Source organism: Myodes glareolus, chromosome 2 (assembly GCF_982192425.1).
Source record: "Myodes glareolus chromosome 2, mMyoGla1.1, whole genome shotgun sequence".
Classification (NCBI taxonomy): Eukaryota; Metazoa; Chordata; class Mammalia; order Rodentia; family Cricetidae; genus Myodes; species Myodes glareolus.
In genome coordinates, this window is record NC_142027.1 from 101,377,207 (window position 1) to 101,400,371 (window position 23,165).

Here is a 23,165-nt window from a genome sequence, read left to right on the forward strand (position 1 = left end):
CACCCAGAGAGGGCATTGCCCCATAGCAAGAGCAGGGTCAACCTGAGTTCCCAGGTTGGCTGAAGTGGCATAGACAAGAATGAAGCGCCAGAGCAGCAAGTGGCATCAGGGGTCTGTAATTCCATGACTCAGCAGCCTCAGGCAGGATATTTGCTAGTTGGAGGTCATCTTAGGAAACATAGGATGTTCCAGATTAGCCTGAACTATCAAAAATGGGGAATTTGAAGAGTTGGGAAGATGAATTTATGGGTAAAAAATCATATCCAACAAACATTGAATGAGCAGAGATTCTGAGGCTGAACCGTTAACGCTGTGTTGTGTTGAACACACATGACATTGAACTCTGGAAGTAGTTGCTTTCTACTTTCAGGAATGCTAGCTATATATTCCCGAGCTATTTTTGACCCTTTATTTGTTTCAGGGGTGGGGGGGGGGCTTATGGTTCCTGCATCCTAGGGAATCATTCAACCCTCTAAGCTTATTCCATAGTCCTAGTATCCTTTCTTTAAAAATGTTTGTATTACATTTACAGTGTGTGTTTGCACACCCACATGCTTGGAAGTTAATGGACAGCTTAAAACAATTCTTTCCTCTGACTCTATTGCTCCTAAGGGTGGAATTCAGGTCATCAGACTTAGGGGCAATGACCTTTACCTTCTTAATGACAAGCCCACATCTTTGCTTCTAGGAGACTCATTGGTGAGGTCAGCCCTTAGGTCTAACACCTTCAGGCCCCAAGACCTCTGACCCTCAGGGTCAAATCTATTGCCAGCCTCCAACCAGTTGAATCTCCACAGTTGAGGAGATTTCCTCAACTCCCCTACTTTACTTCTTCTAATTCTTGAGGTAAGTTAGACACTTGGTTTATCTGCTGTCTTATACCTCCATTGCCCCCTTTCCAGTCACCTGTAGCATATTAACGCAGGTGTCAGAGGTGGGATGGTAAAGACATTACAGCTCCAGTAGCTGATCTGAAGGAGATGTGTAAGGAACATGCTTAACAGAAAACTCTACCGAAGGAAGACCTTAATCCAGGTCAGGCAGATCCAGACAGATCCCAGGTTAGATCAGAATGAGGACAAAAAGCAGTGTGCAGTGTGGGCTTGTAATCCCAACACTCAGGGTACCCAGGTTTGAATTGAGCCTGAGAAACAAAGGGTACTCCAGGACTAATCTGAACTGTCAACAAAAATAGCACAAGTGGAATTAAGGGAGAGCCCGAGGAAGAATCTCTATTGGCATTTTTGATGAAATGTAACCCAGAAAGAGTTAGGTAAGTTAGCATTGGCAAATGATAATAATTTTGGTAGGATTTTAGAAGTGATTGCCTATTACTTGTTTCTCATGACTTTGCCAAGGTAACATACATGTTTGAGAGCGAGTGGGAAGCAAGGAAGTATATGTGATTAGACTTCCAGCCAGGTTACTCTGTGAATGGACGATGTCCTCCTGATATATATACCGTCTTTCAACATAGTGAACTACTGCAGGAGGGGAGTCTTCCCAAGTTTGCAAACTTTGGGTAATGTCAAACATTACAAGAAACAAAATGTAAATTATGTCTAGTGCTTCATACTTGCATACCCAGCACTCATGGGGCTGGGTAGGAGGAATTTCTTTGAGTTCTTGACTAGCCTGGGCCACAATATGAGACCCTGTCCCAACAAATGTAACAGTGCGTGTAATCCTTTATTGAAATATTTTTACCTGTATTTCCTGTTGGGGCTGCACACATGCTTAGGGTGGAGCCCACAGGACAACTAGAGGAAATTAGTTTTCTCCTTCCACTATGTTAGTCCCAGGAATCGATCTCAGGTACTGAAGCTTGGCAGCAAGCACCTTTTCTATGGAGCCGTTTCACTGGAATGTCCATGGATTCTCCAGTAACGTTGTTACAGCGTAAAGACCTAAGATAGATGGCCAGAACTCATGTGAAACTGCCAGGCATGATGGCGTGGACTTGTTTTCCTAGGTCTGGGGTGGTAAAATCAGGCAGGTCCCTGTGTCTTTCTGGTCTGCTAGTCTAGCCTTCTTGGCATGTTCCTGGCCAGTGAAAGCCGCTGTCTCAAAAAATGTCAAAGCTATCTGACTAGTAGTATCTAAAATTCTCTGGAATGTACATGCACACACATACACATGTGCATGCCCTCATCACATACATGTGCCAACAACATATTCACACACAGATACACTGATGCCAGACATGATGGCACATCCCAGTAATCTCAGTTCTCCTGAGGTGGCTGTAGGAGGATCAGTAGTTCAAAGTCAGCTACATAGCCAGTTTGGGGCCAGTAAGTACTACATGATAGCATTTCTCAAAGAAGTCTGCTTTGTGTAGAAGGATCAGTAGTTCAAAGTCAGCTACATAGCCAGTTTGGGGACAGTCAGAACTACATGATAGCAATTTTCAAAGTCTGCTTCAGAAGAGAAATGATCAGGACATAGCCTACTTACATAGCTAGGAATGAGGCATATGGCAAGAAAGACAAGGAAGCAGTCCTCTTAGCTAGGTAAAATGGTGGTAGGAGCTTCTAGAGTTCACTCAGCTCTGTCTTGCCTTAGGAGTGCAGTGCAAGACCAGTGCAGGCAACCCGAAGTGGTCACAGCCAGAACAGTGTTTCTATAGCTGCTGGAGTGTCCTCACAGTGCCGGGGAGTGGGGAGGGGCGCAACACAGATGACAGAGGACATGTGGATCTCAAGGGCTTGATGGATGCCATCTAGCCCAGCTCTTGGTTCAGTGAAAGACTTTCTCAAAAAAGGAAGTGTGCAATACATAAATATAGCAGAAGTTAACCCATCCTCGACATATACAAACATGGGGGTGTCCGCCTTCATGCAGACATGCACATGCACAACACACGGAGCTACTGAGGAAGACAGCCCAAGTCAACAGTTGGATTCCTGTAGTGCACGCACCTGCAAGTGTTCCACACACATATGGGTGCACACACACACTACACAAATATGGTAGCAGCTGAAAACCACCAGATGTTGACTTACATTGAGTCAATCACTCTCTCTCTCTCTCTCTCTCTCTCACACACACACACACACACACACACACACCACATACATGAAAAAGTTTCTACTCAAATTGTTAAAGTGATCTGAATGAAGGGTATCAAACTTTATGTAAAATGAAATTAGAGTTGTGTCTCTTGAGACTCTTAGGCCCGTTTTGCTCTCTCTCCCTCTTCAGTTAAATCCTTAATCTCAGCACTTGCAGGTTGAGGTGGAAATTGAGTTTAAATCCAGTTTACAGAATGAGACCCTGCCTCTAAAAACAATTACCAACCCCCCTTTCTTAATAAACCCCGAGAGAGAGAGAGAGAGAGAGAGAGAGAGAGAGAGAGAGAGAGAGAGAGGAGAGAGAAACTTCAAAGGGAAACATTTTGAAATACCACAAAGCTAAGATGAATAGCAACAATTTAGTTCCTCAGTTCTTTAGTATTTGGATTTAGTCCCCTGAAAGGCATTTGGAAAAGGCAAGCAAAGTACTGAGCCCATCAATGTCAGTTCATATTTGAGACAGGGTCTCACTATGTAGTGTTGGCTGAACTGGATTACAGACATGCTCCATCACATTAAAAAACTATTTGTGTGTGTGTGTGTGTGTGTGTGTGTGTGTGTGTGTGTGCGCGTGTGTGTGTATGTGTATTTGAAAGAGGCTCTCACTCTGTATGTAGTGCAGGCTGGCTTGAATTCATGGTAATCTGTCTGCCTCAGCCCCTGAATTCCAGGATAACAGACATAAGCTACCTCACCTTTTGCAAATCTCTTAATGTTAAAAAGGTCTACGATGGTGAAATTCCAATACCATTCTTTGTAAAGAAGAAAGTTGTGGTACTCTTGGCAGGAGATGCTGAATTTGAGCAACTGGGACTCTCTTTCCCCTTATTTCCTCAAAATACTTCAGCTTTTTGCTCCAAATACATAATAGAAATTTTATGATTAACCTACAGTGACAGTAATAAGATTAGTAGAATGGGTAGGTATAAGCTTCCTCTCTACAAATACAGTACTCGGGATGGTGAGGTGAGCAGAGCGGGCTGTGGCTGGAACACATAAAAAAAGGAAATGTGGAGTTTGAGTTTTGTTGTTTTGAGACTGGATTTAACTGTGTAGCACAGCCTGCCTTCAAATTTGTGATCCTCCTGTCTCAGACTCACCTGTGCTGGGAATCATGGGGCTTTTAATACCCAAACTGAGGAGTTTAGCCTCTTTTCTGGCGCGAGGATGGCTCTGAAGAGGGGAAATGATATCTTTGGATCTGTGTTTTAAAAAAACAAAAAAACTGCCCACAATAGTAAAGTGAAATCAGAATAGAGTGTCGGTGGAGCCAGTTAGACTAGGCTTAGTGAGTGAGAAGACAAGGGGGTAGTTTAGTCAGGACCATGGCTCCTTGGATCAGTAGAGTGGAGTGAATTGGTGCTGTAAGGGGTGAAAAACTTGGGTGAGCAGTGAGTGCATTTCAGGGCAGTGTCCTAAATGGACGCCACAGGCAGGCGCTGTAGAGGAGAGGCTGCAAGGATATAGTACTCTTGTCCAGCCTCGAGACCCACGAAGTAGCACTGAGATGAAAGAGCCCACCTAGTAGCCCCAAACACTGCAGCGCTAAGGCTTAAATGTCGACAGGGTGCAAGAGTTATCCCTTTGCACAGCCGGGCTCCGCAGGGTGAACAGCGGAGCCTCCGTCGCAGTGATGGCCCGTGGGCCTAAAAGCCAGAGGTCGTGGAGCCCAGGGTCCCCACCGCGGTCGGCATGGCCAAGCGCAGGAGAAGCATCAAGCTCCACGGGTGGGAAGCTCAGGTGAACTCTTGCTTTACAGCCCCAGCTGGGGCAGCTCCGGTAACTCCAGACGGAAGCAGCCCCTCCCCGCCCTCCCGCCGGACGCCCAGCCAATCAGTGCGCCCCGCCAATCAGCGCGTCGGGCCAATAAGTGTGTTGGGCCAATCAGTGTGTTTTCTCCGGCGGCGCCCGGCGCTTAGCTGACGCGCTAGGCCAACCCGCGCCCCGCCGCCCTTGGGCGACGGCCCCTCCCGCGCTTGACGGGCCCGTTAGTTGTGCGGCGCACCTCTTGCGCGACGGCCCCTGGGCGGCGGAGGCCGTGGCGGCGGCGCGTGCGGGCGCGGCCCTGGCGCGCCCCCTGGCGGCCCGGCCGGCGAGCTGCGGGTGCGGCGCTGACCCGGAGGCGGCGGCGGCGGTGCCCGGATGGAGGCACGTCATTGTCCCCCGCCGGGCGGCTGGGCTGTGTGCGGCGGCGGCGGCGGCAGCGGCCGAGGGGGATGGAGCGAGTGCCGAGCCGGGTCAGGTAAGCTCCCGCCTCCTTCCCGCTCGCTGCAGGTTGGCGTGGGGCCCGGCCGCGTGTCCTGGCTTCACGGCCTCAGCCGCCCCGCCACCCTCCGCCGGCCGCGGCCCGCCGGGACTGGCGCGGCCCCTCTCCCGCCGCCCCCTCTACAGCCGCCGGCGGCCCGAGGACCCCACGGCTGCGGAACGGATGCTGCTGCCGCCTGGCCGAGCCAGGCCCGCGGAGCAGGAGGCGGTGGCCACGGCGGGCGGAAGGGCTCGCAGCGAAGGCAGCACTGGGGCTGCACTGGGAGGGCCGGACCCCCCTGGTTGCCATGGCCACCGCGCTCCCACCCCCACCGGCCCCAGCCCGCCCCCTCGGCCCGGTGGCCCGGCCGCGCTGCTGCCGGTTGCTCTCGGGCCGCCGGGCGGGTTTGGAGCTGCCGGGGTGGGCGTGTGCACGCCGGGACAGTGTAGCCGGCGTCCGGGGCCCGCCCGCCGCCCCCCGCGTGACTGCCACCTCCGGCCCCAGGGCGGCCCTCGGAGCTCGGGGCTGGTCTCCCCACCCCCACCCCGCCCCCACCCCAGACAAACTTTCCCACCCGGCGCGGGTCACTCGGCTTCTCCGCAGAACGCCCGAGTTGCCCACGCCGGAGCGGGCACCCGAAGGAGAGGCGGGCGGCCGGGGATGTTGGGGGGAGGAGCCCCGTAGTTCATTCCCCTCCGAAATAAAGCAAGTGTGCCTTCCTCCCTTACGTTCTTTATCTTTGGGGCAGGAAGAACCAACTTACCTGGGGGGAAAAAGGCGGATGGGAGAGATCGGGTTCAAATGTTTAAAATGAAAATTTGACGGGACCAAAGTTTTACAGTCTAGGACTTTAACCTCCCTAGAATGAATACAGTTGAGATTACTTTTGTTGAATAGCTCTTTTATATTTGAAGGCCTTAGGGCTTGCTTGTTTGGTTCTTTCGAGTAAATTCACTCAAGTAACAAAAAGTGTTGAGAAACTAGTTAACGCCCCTTTTAAAGTAACTACCTGATTCAGGTTCTCATAGCTGTTTATGGAGGATAACATTTTTGCAAACTGTGAATTTTAAACATTTGCTTTTACCATGCCACTCATTCAGGTGCATAGGTCTCTGAATAATCAGTTACACTTGTTTTTACTTAGGGACACTTTCACTTTCTTTTCTGTAATTGAATCAAGACTACAGTAAGAGTTTGATTTGCAAAGGTTTAAGGCTAATCATTCCGTTTACCTAAATATAATTAAAATTCAAGTGATATCTTTTTAAAGTTTCTTAAGACGAAAATGTTACAAGAACTTGTATTATATTGCTTATGAAGAAGTCGTGTGTAAGTTTTTTGTGTATAAGTGTCGACCTTATTCCTTCAGTGTGTGTGGAGTGACACAGTGTTTAGTGTTACTCCTTTTTTTATACTGAAAAAGGTAAACATAGCCTAGCGTTTACTCTCCATCAAAGAGGCATAACCAAGTAAAGGTTCTTAGTGCTGCATATTTATCCATGGAACTCTGGTCCCTGCTCTGGTTGCTAGATGGAATCTTTTTAAATGGTCTCTGGTAACTTTGTATATCGTGAGGTGTCAGGAGAAAGGCTTAACTTTCACTGAAGTTACTTTCACAGTCCTATTTCGAACACTAACTTTCAGAAGCTTTAGTTAAAATAAAGAACAGAAGCCACATGAATCCTGTCTTACACAGTATAATTGGGTTTTAAGTAAGGTTATCTCTATAAGAGGCGGAGTTTAGTTTGATACTGGATAATTTTAGGGTGATTTCATTGGCTGAATATCAAAATGAAGATGATGAATGGGTTGGTTAGTCTTGCCAGAATCAAACAATAACATACTTATTGATGACTAGAATTGTGTTTTTCTGTTAAGCCTACTGCCCCACTTTGCCTAGAATAATGTTTTATTTAATTGTTAATCATTGTCTGGAAAGGTTGCTTATCCCAGGAAAATCAAGGACTTTTACTGTTATTAATGTTAATTTACTAAGGGTAGATTAGTCTTTCCTTATTACCCAATTTTGACTTTTTTCATTTAACTCTCCCTCCTGTTCCTTTTTTCCTTCCTTTCATCACTACATTTTTTATTTCTGTTTTGCCTGTAGGCTGAGAAAAGTTTAAGCTTTGTTTGGCTAATAGGCTCAGTCTTTCTTGTAAATGAAGGTCATTTATCTTTACTTGATTAAATATTCGAATCATATAATTGACTTTCTATTTTTATGTAACTGTCCCCACGTTGTACTTTAATTAAAATTGTAAACAAGAAGGTTGAAGTTGTTGTGAGTAGAAGCACATGGTGACACTGTCACTGAGGTGGCAAGTCCACGAGCATTTCATTGCCTTCTGTTCTTCACAGTAATGAATGTTTAAAGGCCAGAGTTTAGAGTACTTCCTTAATTCAGAGTTTTTAAAGGATTAAATGACATACCTTATATAAATCACTCAGCACAAACTGGTGCTAAAAGCAAACACTAGTTACTTCCTGTTTGCATGATTTCATTCATTTGTTAACACGTTTGGAAAGCTTTCCCCATGCCAGGTAGGGTGGAGTAAGTTTTTACTGAACAAGGAGTCTTTCTTTACCATGGGTTTCTGACCCAATCTTGGGGTGAAAAGTGTTGTCAAGGAAACCCTTTAGGATGGGTTTCTAATCCAGTCTTGGGGTGAAAGGAATTGTAACGGAAAACATGCCAAAGGAGTGAATTCTACACCTGGGAATTGAAAGTTTACTGGCCAGATGTAGAAAGATGAGAAATAATAGCTTGCAAGAGCTCAAGTAGAGCAGGGACTAAAATGGACGACCCTATGGTGGGAGCATTCCAGAGACCAAAGTGTGCCAAGTCCAGACACTGGGAAGAAGAGCACTGCAGGGAGGTCTTCTTCCGGGTGTGGCTGCCTGTACCATTCCTTTTATTTTGGTTTTTCGAGACAAGGTTTCTCTAGCTTTGGAGCCTATCCTGGAACTAGCTCTTGTAGACCAGGCTGGCCTCAAACTCACAGAGATCTGCCTGCCTCTGCCTCCCAAGTGCTGGGATTAAAGGTGTGCGCCACCACCGCCCGGTACCTGTACCATTCCTAAAAGTGCTTTTTGGTCGGGTGGTGCAGCGGCCAGACAGCAGCCCAGCTGGGTTTCTTGGCCCTGGCTCTCTAGTCCCGGTCACTGACTAGTTTGAGTTATTACTTCATTGTAAATCTTGCAGGTTTTGACTGATCAAAGGTTCATCATGAAAATTTAGCAAGTTAGTATGTATTCAGCAATTAATGATGCACAGTACATAGAAAAAAAGGTTAATTAGTATATTTGAAAATAAGACCCAGAGAGAATTAAATAAACACATTCGTGTTAAAAGTTTGATGCTAGTAAAATTACAGGTTTAATTTTAAAAGTTATAATCCATATACACAGACTTCTTCAGAAAAATGCATTTCACTGGTAAGACTTTTCTGTAGCTATAATTTTTCAAAATTTCAAATTTTATACAATGGTATTTTAGACTTTGAGTTAAAAATCAAAGCTAAATATTCTCTTTATGTAATTGAGATTTCCCCTGAAAAATGGTATATAAATTGAAAATGTAGTCAAATAAAAAAATTTAAAGTGTAGAATGTTCCCAGCTTTTAAATAGTAGAGATTAAAAAAGGTTCTTATTTAAATATATATAATTGTGAATTGAAATGCCTAATTATAAACTGAAAGATGATTTGGGGGATTTGGTATAGACTATGGTTTTTTTGTTGTTGCTGCTGCTGCTGCTTTTGAGACGGTCTTGTATTGAACTCTTCCTGCCACCACTTCTCCAACGCTGGGATCACAGGCTTGCACCACTTTGCCGGTCCAGTTTATGAGATATGGGAGCTAAAACCCGGGCTTCCTGGATTCTAGGCAACATTCCTACCCCCACTAATGTTTTATATTTGGGTGATTTGTTTAAAGAGTTTTAAATGGCTAGTCAAAAATTTCCAAGATACAGTGGCTACTTATGTAGACTGCTTTCCTCACCCATTGAAACATACTTTTTGTCTTTTGCAGGGTTGAAAAATGACCATAGTTGACAAAACTGAACCTTCAGACCCATCAACCTGTCAGAACCAGCCTGGCAGTTCTGAGGCGGTCTCACCTGAAGACATGGACACAGGCTCTGCCAGCTGGGGTGCCGTGTCTTCAATAAGTGATGTTTCAAATCATACACTTTCTTTAGGGCCAGTGCCTGGTGCTGTAGTTTATTCCAATTCATCTGTACCTGATAAATCAAAACCATCACCCCCAAAGGATCAAGGTATGATTGCAGAATTACTATCAGGAACTCCTGTGCAAATGTTTGAGGAAGGCAGTGATTTTCAAGACTAGCACTGTTTGATTTCCCTCTAGTGAGCAATCGTTCTCCACCCACCCACCTGCTACTGTTAGCCTGGGTCACAGATAGGAGGGCAGACTGACTTTAGTTATCGGGATGTGAGTGGTTTTTGTAAATTCCCAATTTATTGAAGGATAAACTTTATCTTGTCCTCAAACTCATTATGTAGCCAAAACTGGACTGATTTTTTTTGTCCTCCTGAGCCTCGTCTCTGCTGCCTGAGTGCTGGGATGAGAGGCAGTGCTGGGGATCAAACGCAGGACTTTTTGTGCCTTTTAGGAACGCATTCTGTTAACTGAGCTATTTTCCCACACCCTTATTATGAAAAGGTATGAGAAAATATAAAGGTAGAATTCTAATGGACATGGCTACCCGCTGACCCTTTCCTCTGTGTGTATGTGTATATAAGCACATGTGTCTAGGGTGCTGTACATAGTAAGTAGGCACAAACACCCTCTTGTCTTTCCCTGGTATTTTAGACAAGTCTAATATTTGTCTATAAGCATTTTAGTAAGTACATCTTAGAGAATTTTTTCATAAAAATAATGTCTGGGCCTGGAGAGATAGTTCAGCAGTTCAGTGTGCTGGCACTTCTTGCAGAGGTCCCAGGTTCACTCCTTAGCACCCCCATCAAGTGAGTCGTTACTTGTGACTTCAAGTTTGGCGGGGGTGGGGGGCGGTCTTATATCAATCCTCTTCTGGCCTTCAGGGGTACCAGTGCTTGTACATACAAATAAATCCAGTTTGTATTTTTTAATTAGTTTAAGTGAATACTACACAGTAAGTGGATTTATATCTCATAAGATCTTTTCTTTGAATCCATCCCTTTTCTTTGAAAATGATTTGTTAAAAAAAATCAGATGAGAGTGGAGTTATTCTCACCCTAGACTCTGGACTTGAGTGTGTCTTTTTCCTCAGTGTTTGTGGCAGGCTGGTAATGAGGTGTAGGATCTTGACCAGACTCAGGCATTGCTGTGAGTTTTGCTTATAAAGTGTGAAATGCTTTGTTTTTAATTTTTTTGCTCTGTTTTCTTTAAGTCCTAGGTGATGGTATTGCTCCTCCTCAAAAGGTTCTGTTTCCATCTGAAAAGATTTGTCTTAAGTGGCAACAATCTCATCGAGTTGGCGCTGGACTCCAGAATTTGGGCAATACCTGTTTCGCCAATGCTGCATTGCAGTGTCTGACCTACACACCACCCCTCGCCAATTACATGTTATCCCATGAGCACTCCAAGACATGTGAGTGTCATGTGCATGTGTTCAGTGCTTTGCTTCCCCACTACTGTCTTCCTCTGCAGTGAACATGAAATAGATGTGTGGTTCCATGACCATGGGCATGGCATTTAGCTCACTGATAGTATGCTCACTTAGCATGCACCAGGCCCTTGGTTTAATCTTCAACCTGAAAACCAAACAAACAAAAAGTCCAAAATCAGAGTTCCAGGCCATTCTGGCCTACCTGGGACCTTGTCTCCAATAAATAATCAAAAAATAAATAAATAAATAAAAAATAAAAAATAAAAAAAAATTGAAGCTGGTAGAAATGTCTGTCTTTATAAAAGAAGTATGCTATTTCTCTTGGGTGAGAATGAAATGACCTCATCCTGTGCTGGACACATAACTTTTAAACACTTCAGAACTGTCTCCAAAGGGATTGTGATATTTAAGCCCTGACCAACAGGGATGAAGGTTCTATTTGCACCATGCATTTTCAAACACAGAGTGTGAGCACGGTTTTGATTTTGATTATTTATTTATTTATTGAAATTTTTGGTACTGTGGCTTGAACCCAGGGTCTCATTTTTGTTAGGCAAATGTTCTATCACTCAGCTGTATCCTCAGCCCCAGTCTTCACCATGTGACCATTCTCAGGAATATTTAGTAGTGTCTTCTGATTGTTGTGACTTTTATTTGCACTTCCCTAATTAGTAATGATGGGAAAAATCTTTTATGTTTTTTATTTTTTTCCCTTGAGACAGGATCTCCTAGCCCAGGCAGGTTCACGTAGACTGTGTAGTGGAAGATGATCCTCCTGCCTCTACTTCCTGAGAGCTGCGATTACAGGTGTGCATCACCATGTCCTGTTTGTAGAGTGCTGAAGATAGAACACAAGGCCTCAGCAGTCGCCAATTGCGCTGACATCTTCAGCTCCCCTGCCCCTTTAAATCTTGCCTCGCTGTGAACTAGCTAGTTTTCCTGTTGTTGAACTTTGAAGGTTTTATATATTTTGGAACTATGAGACTGAGACTTGTGTTTTCTCCAATAGGTGTCTTTCATCTTGGTGTCTTTTGGAAAGTTTAATATTTGTAGTTCATTACTTTTTATTTTTTATCAGTTATCTGAAATCTTCTTTAAGAAATTTTGAACTGGCGAGATGACTCGGAGAATCAGGTTGTTTGCCACGAGGCCTGACAGCCTGAGTTCAGTGCCTGGGGCTGCTGTGGAGGGAAGAACCGACTCCCACAGTTGTCTTATGCCCTCCACACTGGCATGTGTGTCCAAACACGTGCACATGCAATAAATAAAATGTCTGAGGTCAGAGATATTTTACTCTGTTTTCTTCTAGACATTTTCTATTTTTCTTTGGAGTCAGTGATTCGTTTTAATTAATGTTTGTTTGTAATGTGAAGTTTTTTTTTCCCCTTTCAGTGCTGGGGATTGAACTCGGGGTCTCATTCATGCTCAGCAAGTGCCTGCCCCTGTGCTGCACAAGTCTGCTGCTGCTGTAGTTGTTGACACTGTGTGTGCTCAGAGCAGCCTCTTCCACGGAAAATCCAGTACTTTCATCTTGCAGTTCTACTGTTTAATAAATACCTGACTTTGGGCACATTTCTTCTCTGGTCCTTAAAGTCATCAGTATATACTTTTTACCCAGCCTTCCCAGAGTAATTAAATGAAAACTAATGATAGCAGCAGCTCCGTGCATGCATATGGTAACTGGCACTGTTCCTGCATTCTGGGCATCTGCCCTCATTTCTGATCTACCTTCCTGTTGTATATTGTCACATTTTGCTCATTTGGATTCTCATTATCTTGCAGGCCACGCAGAAGGATTTTGTATGATGTGCATAATGCAAACACACATTACCCAGGCACTCAGCAACCCTGGGGACGTTATCAAGCCGATGTTTGTCATCAATGAAATGCGACGTAAGTTTCAACTGCAGTAGCTCCTGTCAGTATTCCATGTCTAGATATTTGTTGTCGTCCATATCTTCTCCTTTTTGTATTTTGAGATAGAGGCTCATTCTGTAGTCCATGCTGACCCCAAACTCATGGCACTCTGCCTGCATCATCCTCCCAGGTGCTGAGATTGCAGATGTACAACACCATTCAGGGCTTGTATACAGTTTCCTTACACACTTTATGTTTTTTGAGATAGGGTTTCCTGTGTCCAAGCCTGGTCTTGAACTTTCTGTGTAGCCAAGGATGGCTCTGAACTCCTGATTTCCACATCTCAAGTACTAAATCTTAGGCAGGCATGTACCATCATGCCCAGCGTATCAATGTGCTTTTTGTACTATATCTTTTTATCATTTTAATTAGCCAATTTTGTAATAACAATTAATATAGAACTCATTCAGGGTAATTAGAGAGGTATATGGTTATACAGTGACAAGCTATAATCTTTTTGCCTAAAAAGTTGTTGAAAATAAGAGATGCTCTGGGTGTGGTGATGCACACTTGTGATCCCAACCCTTGGGAACTAAAGTCAGGGGCATCAGGAGTTCATCTTCAGTTAGTGGAGAGTTTGACGCCTGCCTGAGATCCTTAAGACTCAGCCTCAAAAATAAGGTCATTCAGGGATTTTTCCAGGTACATAGTTGAAGGTGTAGCTTTTAGGGATGTCACCATGGCACAGGGTATGTAATAATAAGGCCTGTCTTTCTTCAAATCTTACAGGTATAGCTAGACACTTCCGTTTTGGAAACCAAGAAGATGCCCATGAGTTTCTTCAGTACACAGTTGATGCCATGCAGAAAGCGTGTTTAAACGGCAGCAATAAGTAAGTACAGCAGAGTTGAAGTCGGTTCATGACGTCACGCATCCAGCTTGTCTCTTCGAAGGTTCCTTTTCCTGATTTGCACTATTTTAAAAAGACTAAAATGTCAGGAAATGGACTTATTGTAACATCCAAATTTGTTGATCTTCCATGCTGGGTAGCAGTCTTGCCGCTGTTTAGTTTCCAGGTCTGAATTTAGCTGCTTTTCCTTTTATCCATGCCTAATGCTTTCCATGTTCATCTCCAGACTCAGAAACCTGCCCTCCACACCCCTTCAGTTAACAATTCTGTAGCTTCTTAAAACTCCAATGCAGACTCGGGAAGACTAGGAAAGGGCCCACCCCACCTGTGGTGTTCCAGACACCTGCACATGTTCCTCTTTGCTCTCATTGCCACAAGTCTTAAGGATTGGTCTGGGTGACCGTTAGTGTTGAGCAGAGGAAGGTACTCTGCCTTTAACGCCCCGTGCCAGGCCTCAGCAAAGAAAGAAGCACAGGTTTGTAAAGAGCATCTTCTCAGTTCTCTACCTCGAGTCCCATCATAGCAAGTCCTTGCATCCTTCACCAAGTCCTCACAGTGGGATAGTCTCCAGCTGCCACACATTTCTGACATCATCTTTTGTGATTCTCCTCCGAATAGTTGTTCCTTTATAAACATAGATGCTTTTAAAATCTGGCCACAGTATTTTCCGAGCTCTCCTCTCATGTCACTATTTGGATGTTTTTCAGATTGGACAGACACACCCAAGCTACCACCCTAGTCTGCCAGATATTTGGAGGATACCTAAGATCGCGAGGTAAATTTTGTTTGAAGGTTCATCATAACATACATGCTTATGGTTTTAAAATGCGAACAGTAGGGGTGGGTAATAATGACAAGAAGATCGCAGGTCTGAGCAGACTTCAATATTATCCTTCTGGTACTTGTTATGCACAAATGAGCTGGGGCATACTGTGCATAAGCCCTTCATATTTCTCTTACTGCTAGAAAGCTTACGGGTGCAGTCAGAGTTCCATCTCATTTCCTGTTGAGGGATAAGTGTCTGTTTTGAGAGCATTCATAATCAGATACCTTCGTGTGTGCCATCGCTTGTGTAGCGTGAAGGCTTCTAATTTCTGAATCATAAAGTATCTAGACGTTATAGCAGTTCATATTTCAGCCAGTGGCTCACAGGGGCTAGGATTATGGCACTTCTACCCACAGTGTGAGAATTTACTTACAGCCTTTTCACTTAGTACTCTTAGTTCTTTATTTGGAAATGTATTCTGTCCTATCAGTAGCCTGTAAGGCAAGAACTTACTGTTCGTATTTTCTTTTATTTCAGTCAAATGTTTAAATTGCAAGGGTGTTTCAGATACCTTTGATCCATATCTGGACATAACATTGGAGATTAAGGTGAGCTCAGCAGTTAACAGTAGTGAAGTTAAAAACGTCCTTTCATAGCCTTGGACTGTTGTATAATTGTTATATCAGTTAAACATAGATGGTTGTTACTCTTTGAAACTTTAGCTCATTGAATTTTTCACACGCCTGGTTTTTGTTGTTTGGAGCTTAAGTTTTTCTGATTACAAATGTAGTTCTGTACTTGCTAAACAAAGAAATATGCATAGAAATGCAAAACCTGTCTCTCAGAATTTTTTGATTTTTTTTTTTTTTTTTTTTTTTTTTGAGACAAGGTTTCTCTGTAGCTGTGGATCCTGTCCTGGAACTAGCTCTTGTAGACCAGGCTGGCCTTGAACTCCCAGAGATCCGCCTGCCTCTGCCTCCCAAGTGCTGGGATTCAAGGCCTGTGCCACTACCACCTGGCTCAAAATTTATTCTTTAGTGGTGTGATCTATGCTGCTCCACAATAGATTGCTTGCTTTTTTAAAAAAATTTTGAAACTTCAATGTATGTGTATCTATGTGAGTGTATGTTGTGTGTGTGTGGGGTGCCTGCAGAGGCCAGAATAGGGCACTGGACTCACTGGAGCTGGAGTTACAGATGTGAGCGGCCTTTGTGGGTGCTGCAAACACTCTTAGCCTCCGAACCATCTCTCAAGCCCTAGATTGCTGAAGATGGTTTATGGTTATCCCTTTACCTGTCTGCTGTTTTCATTTGATTCTGCTTGGAAGCCTTGTTCTCTGGACAGTTGCATGGTGGGTCTAGAAAGTAGATATTCCTTTAGTTCTTGATGGTTTCTATTTTAGGCCAGTGTAAGTCAAACTGCAATCTACTTTGTTCTGTTTAATCTGCTTGTCTTTAAAATGAGGGCATAATTTTTGTGTAGTTGCATAAAAGTAGGTACACGATAAACAGTAACAAAAAGTTATGTAAACATTTCCTGTTGCTTTTCTGCCAAAGGATAGGGGTATGTGTGTGTCCATTTGTCTGTCCATCTCAACCCCTGGCAGTGCGCATGGTAACATGAGGTTTGTGCCCGTTTCCTAGGCTGCTCAGAGTGTTACCAAGGCATTGGAGCAGTTTGTGAAGCCAGAACAATTGGATGGAGAAAACTCCTACAAATGCAGCAAGTATGACTGGGTGACATGTTCCCGCCCTCTTTTCGAGAGAGGGCTTTGCTTTCCTGTGATTATTCTAATTTAGAAATTGACTCCATTTTCAGTGCTTTTTAGGTGATTTTCTTTTTTTCTGTTTTTCATTTGGGGTACTGGGTGTGAAGTCCAGAGTCTCACATGGGTTAGGCAAGTGCCCTACCACGGAGCTGCATCCTACCCCGGTTTAATGTTATCAGTTACTGAGCGATTTGAATTCTTTTTTAAAGGCAGGGTCTTTTATGTGATCCAGCCTGGCTTTTGAATTTTAATCTTCCTGAACAGTCAGCTTACAAAGCTTTCTATGTATGTGGGTGTTATGGAGGACTGAACCTGGGGCCTTGTCCATACTAGGCAAGTGCTCAACCACTGGCCCACACCCCCAGCCCTCCTGGAATTTCTAATTTTACTATTTTGACTGCTGGTTTAAAGAGTTGGTTTGCTGTTCTTGTTTTAATTTAGTTTCTTTGTTTTAAAATATTAACTTAGGTTATTTTAGACAAATAAAAACTAAAACACTTAAGTATCTACACTAAACATCCCAACCCTTCCTTCCTGTGTGTTTCAAGGTGCAAAAAAATGGTTCCAGCTTCAAAGAGATTCACCATCCATAGGTCCTCCAATGTCCTCACCATTTCACTGAAGCGCTTTGCCAACTTCACTGGTGGGAAAATCGCTAAGGTATATACATGATTTGTGATTTTTTTTTCAATCACTGTACATTGAATTTTTCCCTTTCCTTCCGAATTAATGGTGAAAGTGGCCAAGATAGAGTAACGTGCAAGAGCTGTAGCACGTGCTTGAGTCGCTTAGTCATGAGTGACGGCTGCGGCTGTCACTGTGAGAGTCACAGTGTGGGTCCTAATTTATGACACATAGAACAGTGGGATTGCCCTCTGCTCTCTTCTGTTCTGTGCATTGGCTTTCTGGGGTCAAGGCTTATAGGTCTTGAACCCCCTCCTTCTGCGTACGCCTGTAGCTGAAAACATGGGCCACCTGTGTCTTCAGAAATAACAGTCCTAACTCTTTCCATTTATTTTTAGGATGTAAAATATCCTGAGTACCTTGATATTCGGCCCTATATGTCTCAGCCAAATGGAGAGCCAATTATTTATGTTTTGTATGCTGTGCTGGTGCACACTGGTTTTAACTGTCATGCTGGCCACTACTTTTGCTACATAAAGGTATGCTGTCGGGCGGCTAATAAGTTTTCTGTGGGATAGCACTGGGTTCATGGGGTCAGCACTGGAACTTTTACAGTGAAGGGTGATGGTCTGTTTCTCTTAGGTGGTTTTTGACTGTGGGCCTTGACATCAGACTAAATCCAGCCTCTCTTTGTGGTTTCTTTGACAGGCTAGCAATGGCCTCTGGTATCAGATGAATGACTCCATCGTGTCCACCAGTGATATTAGATCGGTGCTTAACCAGCAAGCTTATGTGCTCTTTTATATCAGGTATTGACTTGAAAACACGTTGTCAGCTTTGCTGTTGGATCAATTTCTCTTCCTTTCGTCAATTTCTCTTCCTTTCCTTAATTTTGAGCTGTCTTTTAAACAGCAAGTTAAAGATGAATTGCCATGCGTTTAAGCCTGAGGTCTTTCTGAGTCCATGTGGTGAGTTTGCCGTTAGCTTCTCGCTCACTGACAAGTATAGGAAGAGGGATAGCAGCCCTGAGGAGGCAACTGAGTGGCCTGGGGACTGTGGAGGCCGTGGAAAGGGGGCTATGTGCCCTTGTGCTCCCCGTCAGTGCCCGCACAGCAGTCAAGCACTGCCAGCACACGCGCCCACTCGGTCACTGTAGCTGCAGGCTTGTAGCGCACCAGTTCTGTTTCTGAAGAAATCTGATATAGGCTCCACGTTGTTTCCTCTATTAGGTACTTGGGGTGGAACCCAGGATCTCAAACATGCAAGCCAGGCCTTCTATCAGCCACATTCTCAGTCCCACCAAATATCCCAAGTAGCTGAAAATTGAGACTGTCCCCAGATACTCAACAGAATGATCATTTCCATTTCTCCAAAACAATAGCAATAACAAGAAACCCAAACTGAAACCAACATTTCATTGACTTAGTTGGTGCTGGGTGTGGTGGTGCACACCTTTAATTCTAACAGGCAGAGGCAGGTGGATCTCTTACGTTTGAGACCAGCCTGGTCTACATATCCAGTTCCAAGATAGCCAGAACCATGTAATATGTCTTGGGGGTGGGGGCTCATTGAGTCAGTGCCCAGCATTGACAGCCTAATGGGGTGGTGATGTGCAGCTCTGTCCATGAGACATGGAGGTTCCATTTCCCATTCCTGTCTGACAAACTAGGTACTGTTGAATTGTAAGTATATCTTCTAAGGAGAGGTCTTTTCTCATACAAGCCATTTTATTCTTTGTCCCCAGGTCACATGATGTGAAAAACGGAGGGGAACCTGCTCATCCCACCCATAGTCCTGGCCAGTCCTCTCCCCGTCCAGGAATTAGTCAGCGGGTCGTCAACAACAAGCAGGCAGCACCAGGGTTTATTGGACCCCAGCTACCTTCCCATGTCATGAAGGTAACTCTTTTGAGTCGGGAAAGCGATCCCAAACCTGGCCTCACTGCCAGAGTTACCTCATCTGCTGCCTGAGGTCACTGCAGCCCTTTATTACAAAACGCCTCAGGGTGGGGGATAATCCAGTGGCTGCTTAGGGCATGTGTAGAAGACCCCTCTTACTGTGAACTCCCACACTCCTTGTAGACTAGATATTTGGGTTCTTAATTAAAGTTGGACTCAGGGAAGTAAAATTCTCAGGGACATTTTGTTCATGTCTGGGTCATCTTGGGAGTGTGGCAGTGTGAAAGGAGTTTGCTTATAAACAGCAGAGGCGAAACCGATCAGTTACCAAGTGTACTGTGTCTACAACACTGACCCAACTGTTGTCTTCCTCCTTGTAGACTACACCACACTTGAATGGCACCACACCAGTGAAAGACACGCCAAGTAGTTCCATGTCAAGCCCTAACGGAAACACCAGTGTCAATAGGGCCAGTCCTGTTAATGCCTCGACTTCTGCGCAAAACTGGTCTGTCAGCAGGCCCTCAGTTGTTCCAGAGCACCCCAAGAAACAAAAAATTACCATCAGTATTCACAACAAGTTGCCTGTTCGCCAGGGTCAGGCACAGCTGAATAACAACCTCCATGGCCCTTCGCTAGAGGCCCCTAGCAAGGCAACACCCTCTTGCACCATCACTAACCCTTCTGCAATACAGTCTACCTCGAACGCATCCATGGCATCTGTCTCCAATAAAGTAGCAAAAGCAGTTTCCCCCAGTGAACCCTGTTCTAAGCCCATGGTGAACGGCAAGGCTAAGGTGAGCTCCAGTGTGCTGGTCCCCTATGGGGCTGAGTCCTCAGAAGAGTCCGATGAGGAGTCGAAGGGTCTGGCCAAGGAGAATGGTGTCGACGTGATGGCTAGCACTCCCTGTGCCAGACCAGAAGCTAAAGACGAGGACGGTGAGGCTTCCCCTCATGAGCTACAAGAATCCGTCACGCTAAATGGTGCTAATAGCGCAGGCAGTGACTTGAGAGAGAACGGCCTAGCATTTGACAGTGCCAGCTGTCAGGTCCAGCCCAATATACACACAGAAAACCTCTTTTCCAAACTTAATGGTCTTCCTGGAAAGGTGAGTGGCAGGGAGGGAGGTCTCCAGTCTCATAGCTTAGCTGGATTTCATGAGGCATGGCGCTGGCCGCTGGATCTGAAGCAGCTTTGTTTCACTGCAGGTGACACCCGCTCCTTTACAGTCTGCTCCTGAAGACAAAGTCCTCGAGGCCTTCAAGCTTACCAGCCAGGCAAAGAGCCCATCGGGTGAAGAGAGGTAGGAGTCGTGTCAGTGAGTGTGCCAGTGAGAGTGAGCACATCAGATAGTGGAAAGAATGGCATGCTCATCTGTGGATCTTGTCAGCCTCCCTCTTAGAAGAGTAAAATATCAGCCTGGGCAACTGGGAGTCAGGATCCCTTGATGGGTTCAGCTGACACGCCCTCCTGCACCCTCTTACAGGTTCAGTGGTGTTCTGAAACATTGGATTTGAGACAGGGACTCCAACTCCCTGTGTAGCTGAAAATGGCCTCATCCTGACTGCTGGGATGTCAGGTGTGAACTACCACACCTGTCCTACGCAGTGCTGAGAACAGAACCCGGGGTGTGTGCGTGCTGGTGAACAGTACCAACTGTGCCACAGCCCTTAACCCCTGGACTCTTTTAGATAGGGCCTCACTGTGTGGTCCAGGCTGGCCTGGAACTTATTATGTAGATTAGGCTGGCTTCTAATTCTTGTCCATTTTCCCAAATGCTGGGGTTACAAATATGTGTAGCCACCATTCCTGGCTTCACTGAGCTCTTGAGATGAGTTAGGCACTTACCTGAAAGTGTGAAGTGTCTACAGCTATGGGATTGTGAAAACAGGAGGTAGTCCTGATAGAAATTGTACTTTTTACTTAATGAGGGAAAAGAAAAACTTGGTTTCCAGGATTGATAAACTTGATAGTGAGTTTCATCAGACATGCTTAAAGTACAGACTGTTGAGTGGAACTGTCCGGCAGTCCTGTGGGTAGTCGGGCTAACCATCACTTTGTTTCTTTGTTTTGATGGGGCTGTAGTTGGACTACAACAGAGGAAAGCCCCCCGAAGGACCCTGTTTCACAGCTGGAGCCCATCACTGATGAGAATGGTTCTCTTGAGACACCAGAGGCAGTTAGCAATGGGAGCATGAAGACCCCTACAACCATGTCACCCCTGGAGCCCACCATCAGCTGTACCAAAGAAGACTCCTCTGTTGTCTCAGCTGTCTCAGCTAACCCTGTGGAGGTTCTGCCCTCCGTCACTGCTCCTTGTAACACCACCGGTACTACCTTGGGGGATACCCCACTGCCCGAATTGTGTGACCCTGAAGACTTGACGAACAACCCGAGCCAGCCACCCCAAGCAGTGAAAGGGGAAATAGCTGAGAACCCGCAGGACTCCACTTTGGCTGAAGCGGTGGAGAGACTGAGTCCGGCTCCCTCAGTACTCACAGGTGAGGGCTGTGAGCAGAAACTCTTCCTTTACCTCAGCACAGAGGGGTCCGAGGAGGCCGAAGATTCATCTAGAAGCTCGGGGGTCTCTGCAGACACAATTCCCCCTCCTCAGCCTGACTGGACCACCAGCTCTTGTGAAGGGGCTGCTGAGCAGGTTCCTGGGGAGAGAGGTGATGGAAGCAAGGTGGGACCCAAAGTTCAGGAGCCTTCCCCAGCCAAGGAAAAGGTGAGCAGCCTCCGGAAAGTGGATCGAGGACATTATCGAAGCCGGAGAGAGCGTTCCTCCAGTGGGGAGCATGTGAGGGACTTCAGGGCCCGGAGAGAGCGTTCCTCCAGCGGGGAGCATGTAAGGGACTGCAGGGTCCGGACGGAGGACCACCACCACAAGAAGCGACGCTGCTACAGTCGAGAGCGGCCCAAGCAGGAGCGCCACCCTGCTAATATATACTGCAATGGGGGCCAACACCTGGGCCATGGTGACAGAGACAGCCCTGAGCACCGCTCCCTAAGCAGATACAGCCACCATCACTCACGGGTTAGGAATGGCCCAGAGCAAGACTGGAGCCGGTACCACCATTCGGAAAATGAGCATGCCTGGGTCAGGGAGAGATTCTACCCAGACAAGATGAGGTGGGACAAATGCAGGTATTATCACGACAGGTACAACCCATACACGGCCCGAGAGTGGCGGCCTCTGCGTAGTCGTGATCATGAACGCAGTGCTCAGCTTGGGCGACCACACAAAGACAGCTACTGGGGCCGGAAGGGCTGGGAGTCGCAACCTCGGGGGAAGGACCGGCCCCACTTTCATAGCCCACGAGAGGCTTCAGGCCTTGCTCTGTCCATGGAGAGGCATCCCCAAGAGAAGGGCATGCTGGCTGTGCAGGACAGCAACCACAGCTTCCCTGATCGCTTTCACGAACATGAAAGTGTCAAGTCAAGGAAACGGAGGTATGAAACTACGGAAAATGATAGCCGCCTAGAAAAAAAAGCCCACAAAAATCTGGAGAAGGACGCTTTAGAAGAGCCAAGGGCGAAGAAGCACAAAAAATCTAAGAAGAAAAAGAAGTCCAAAGATAAACACCGGGATCGAGATGCCAGGTGAGGCCTGGAGAAGGGGATCCAGTGGCTGAGCTTGGCGTGGCCACAGTGATTGCGTGGCCAGCTCTGTCCTGACAGTACCACACCAGGGGACTAGATCTGGCTCTAGCAGTTTGTTTTTGTTTAATCACTGGAGTTCTGAGGTTTGGTTGCTTTACATATCTAAAGTTTCACAAAGCTTTTTAAATTATTGGACTCTAACAACTCTCCCAGGCCTGACATACGTCATGATATTTTTGTATCTGTTGTATTTTCTTCTCTGCCTGATTGGAGTGAGCTTAGGACACACCATTTATTTCTTTGACGTTTGTCTCCTATTTAGGCCACCATTTCTCACTTTAATTCTAAATTTATTTATTTATTTATTTATTGAGGTCCTAGCTGACCTCAAACTTAGATCCTTCTGCCTCAGTGTCCCCAATGCTGGTATTTTATAGGCTGTGTATGTCATGCATGTGATTGGTTTGTGTCACTTAGGAGCAGTAACTGTTGGCAACTGTTTTAATTTGTCTGATTCATGAGCATGAGTGAAGTTTTCTATCTTTTAGCTGATATCACTTAACATGAAAACTGGGGGAAGATTGCCATAGCCATTTGTAAACAGGCAGCAGGTCACAGTTGCCTTCTGTCCTGGGCCTGGACACATGGCTAAGGCAAAGCCATGCTGAGGACCATGGTGTTATATTTGAAGACCTTGGGCTTAAAACTTTTTTAAGTTTTGTGTTTCCACGGGAAGAAACAACATGTTGGCAGGAGAAATTTGCCCCCACAGATACATAGCTAGTGTCCCAGGGGATGGGGA

General features: G+C 45.6%; 1 protein-coding gene across 4 annotated transcripts in view; it reads left to right on the forward strand.

Moving 5' to 3' along the window:
• Usp42 (ubiquitin specific peptidase 42) overlaps positions 1-23,165 on the forward strand; it is a 38,124-nt gene that overhangs the window by 11,652 nt on the left and 3,307 nt on the right. For 3 of the 4 annotated variants that reach the window (XM_087903305.1, XM_048436798.3, XM_048436797.3), the window contains 15 exons: positions 689-846; positions 9,355-9,601; positions 10,718-10,918; positions 12,719-12,829; positions 13,583-13,685; positions 14,411-14,478; positions 15,007-15,077; positions 16,113-16,195; positions 16,786-16,897; positions 17,260-17,400; positions 17,570-17,670; positions 18,606-18,759; positions 19,140-19,868; positions 19,969-20,063; positions 20,846-22,363. In XM_087903305.1, the coding sequence (XP_087759431.1) occupies positions 9,364-9,601; positions 10,718-10,918; positions 12,719-12,829; positions 13,583-13,685; positions 14,411-14,478; positions 15,007-15,077; positions 16,113-16,195; positions 16,786-16,897; positions 17,260-17,400; positions 17,570-17,670; positions 18,606-18,759; positions 19,140-19,868; positions 19,969-20,063; positions 20,846-22,363 (3,725 nt within the window). In that variant the 5' untranslated portion in view covers positions 689-846; positions 9,355-9,363. Of the gene's footprint in view, positions 1-688; positions 847-5,193; positions 5,317-9,354; positions 9,602-10,717; positions 10,919-12,718; positions 12,830-13,582; positions 13,686-14,410; positions 14,479-15,006; positions 15,078-16,112; positions 16,196-16,785; positions 16,898-17,259; positions 17,401-17,569; positions 17,671-18,605; positions 18,760-19,139; positions 19,869-19,968; positions 20,064-20,845; positions 22,364-23,165 lie in introns of those variants that run through there. The other variant, XM_085683748.2, reaches the window with a different exon arrangement.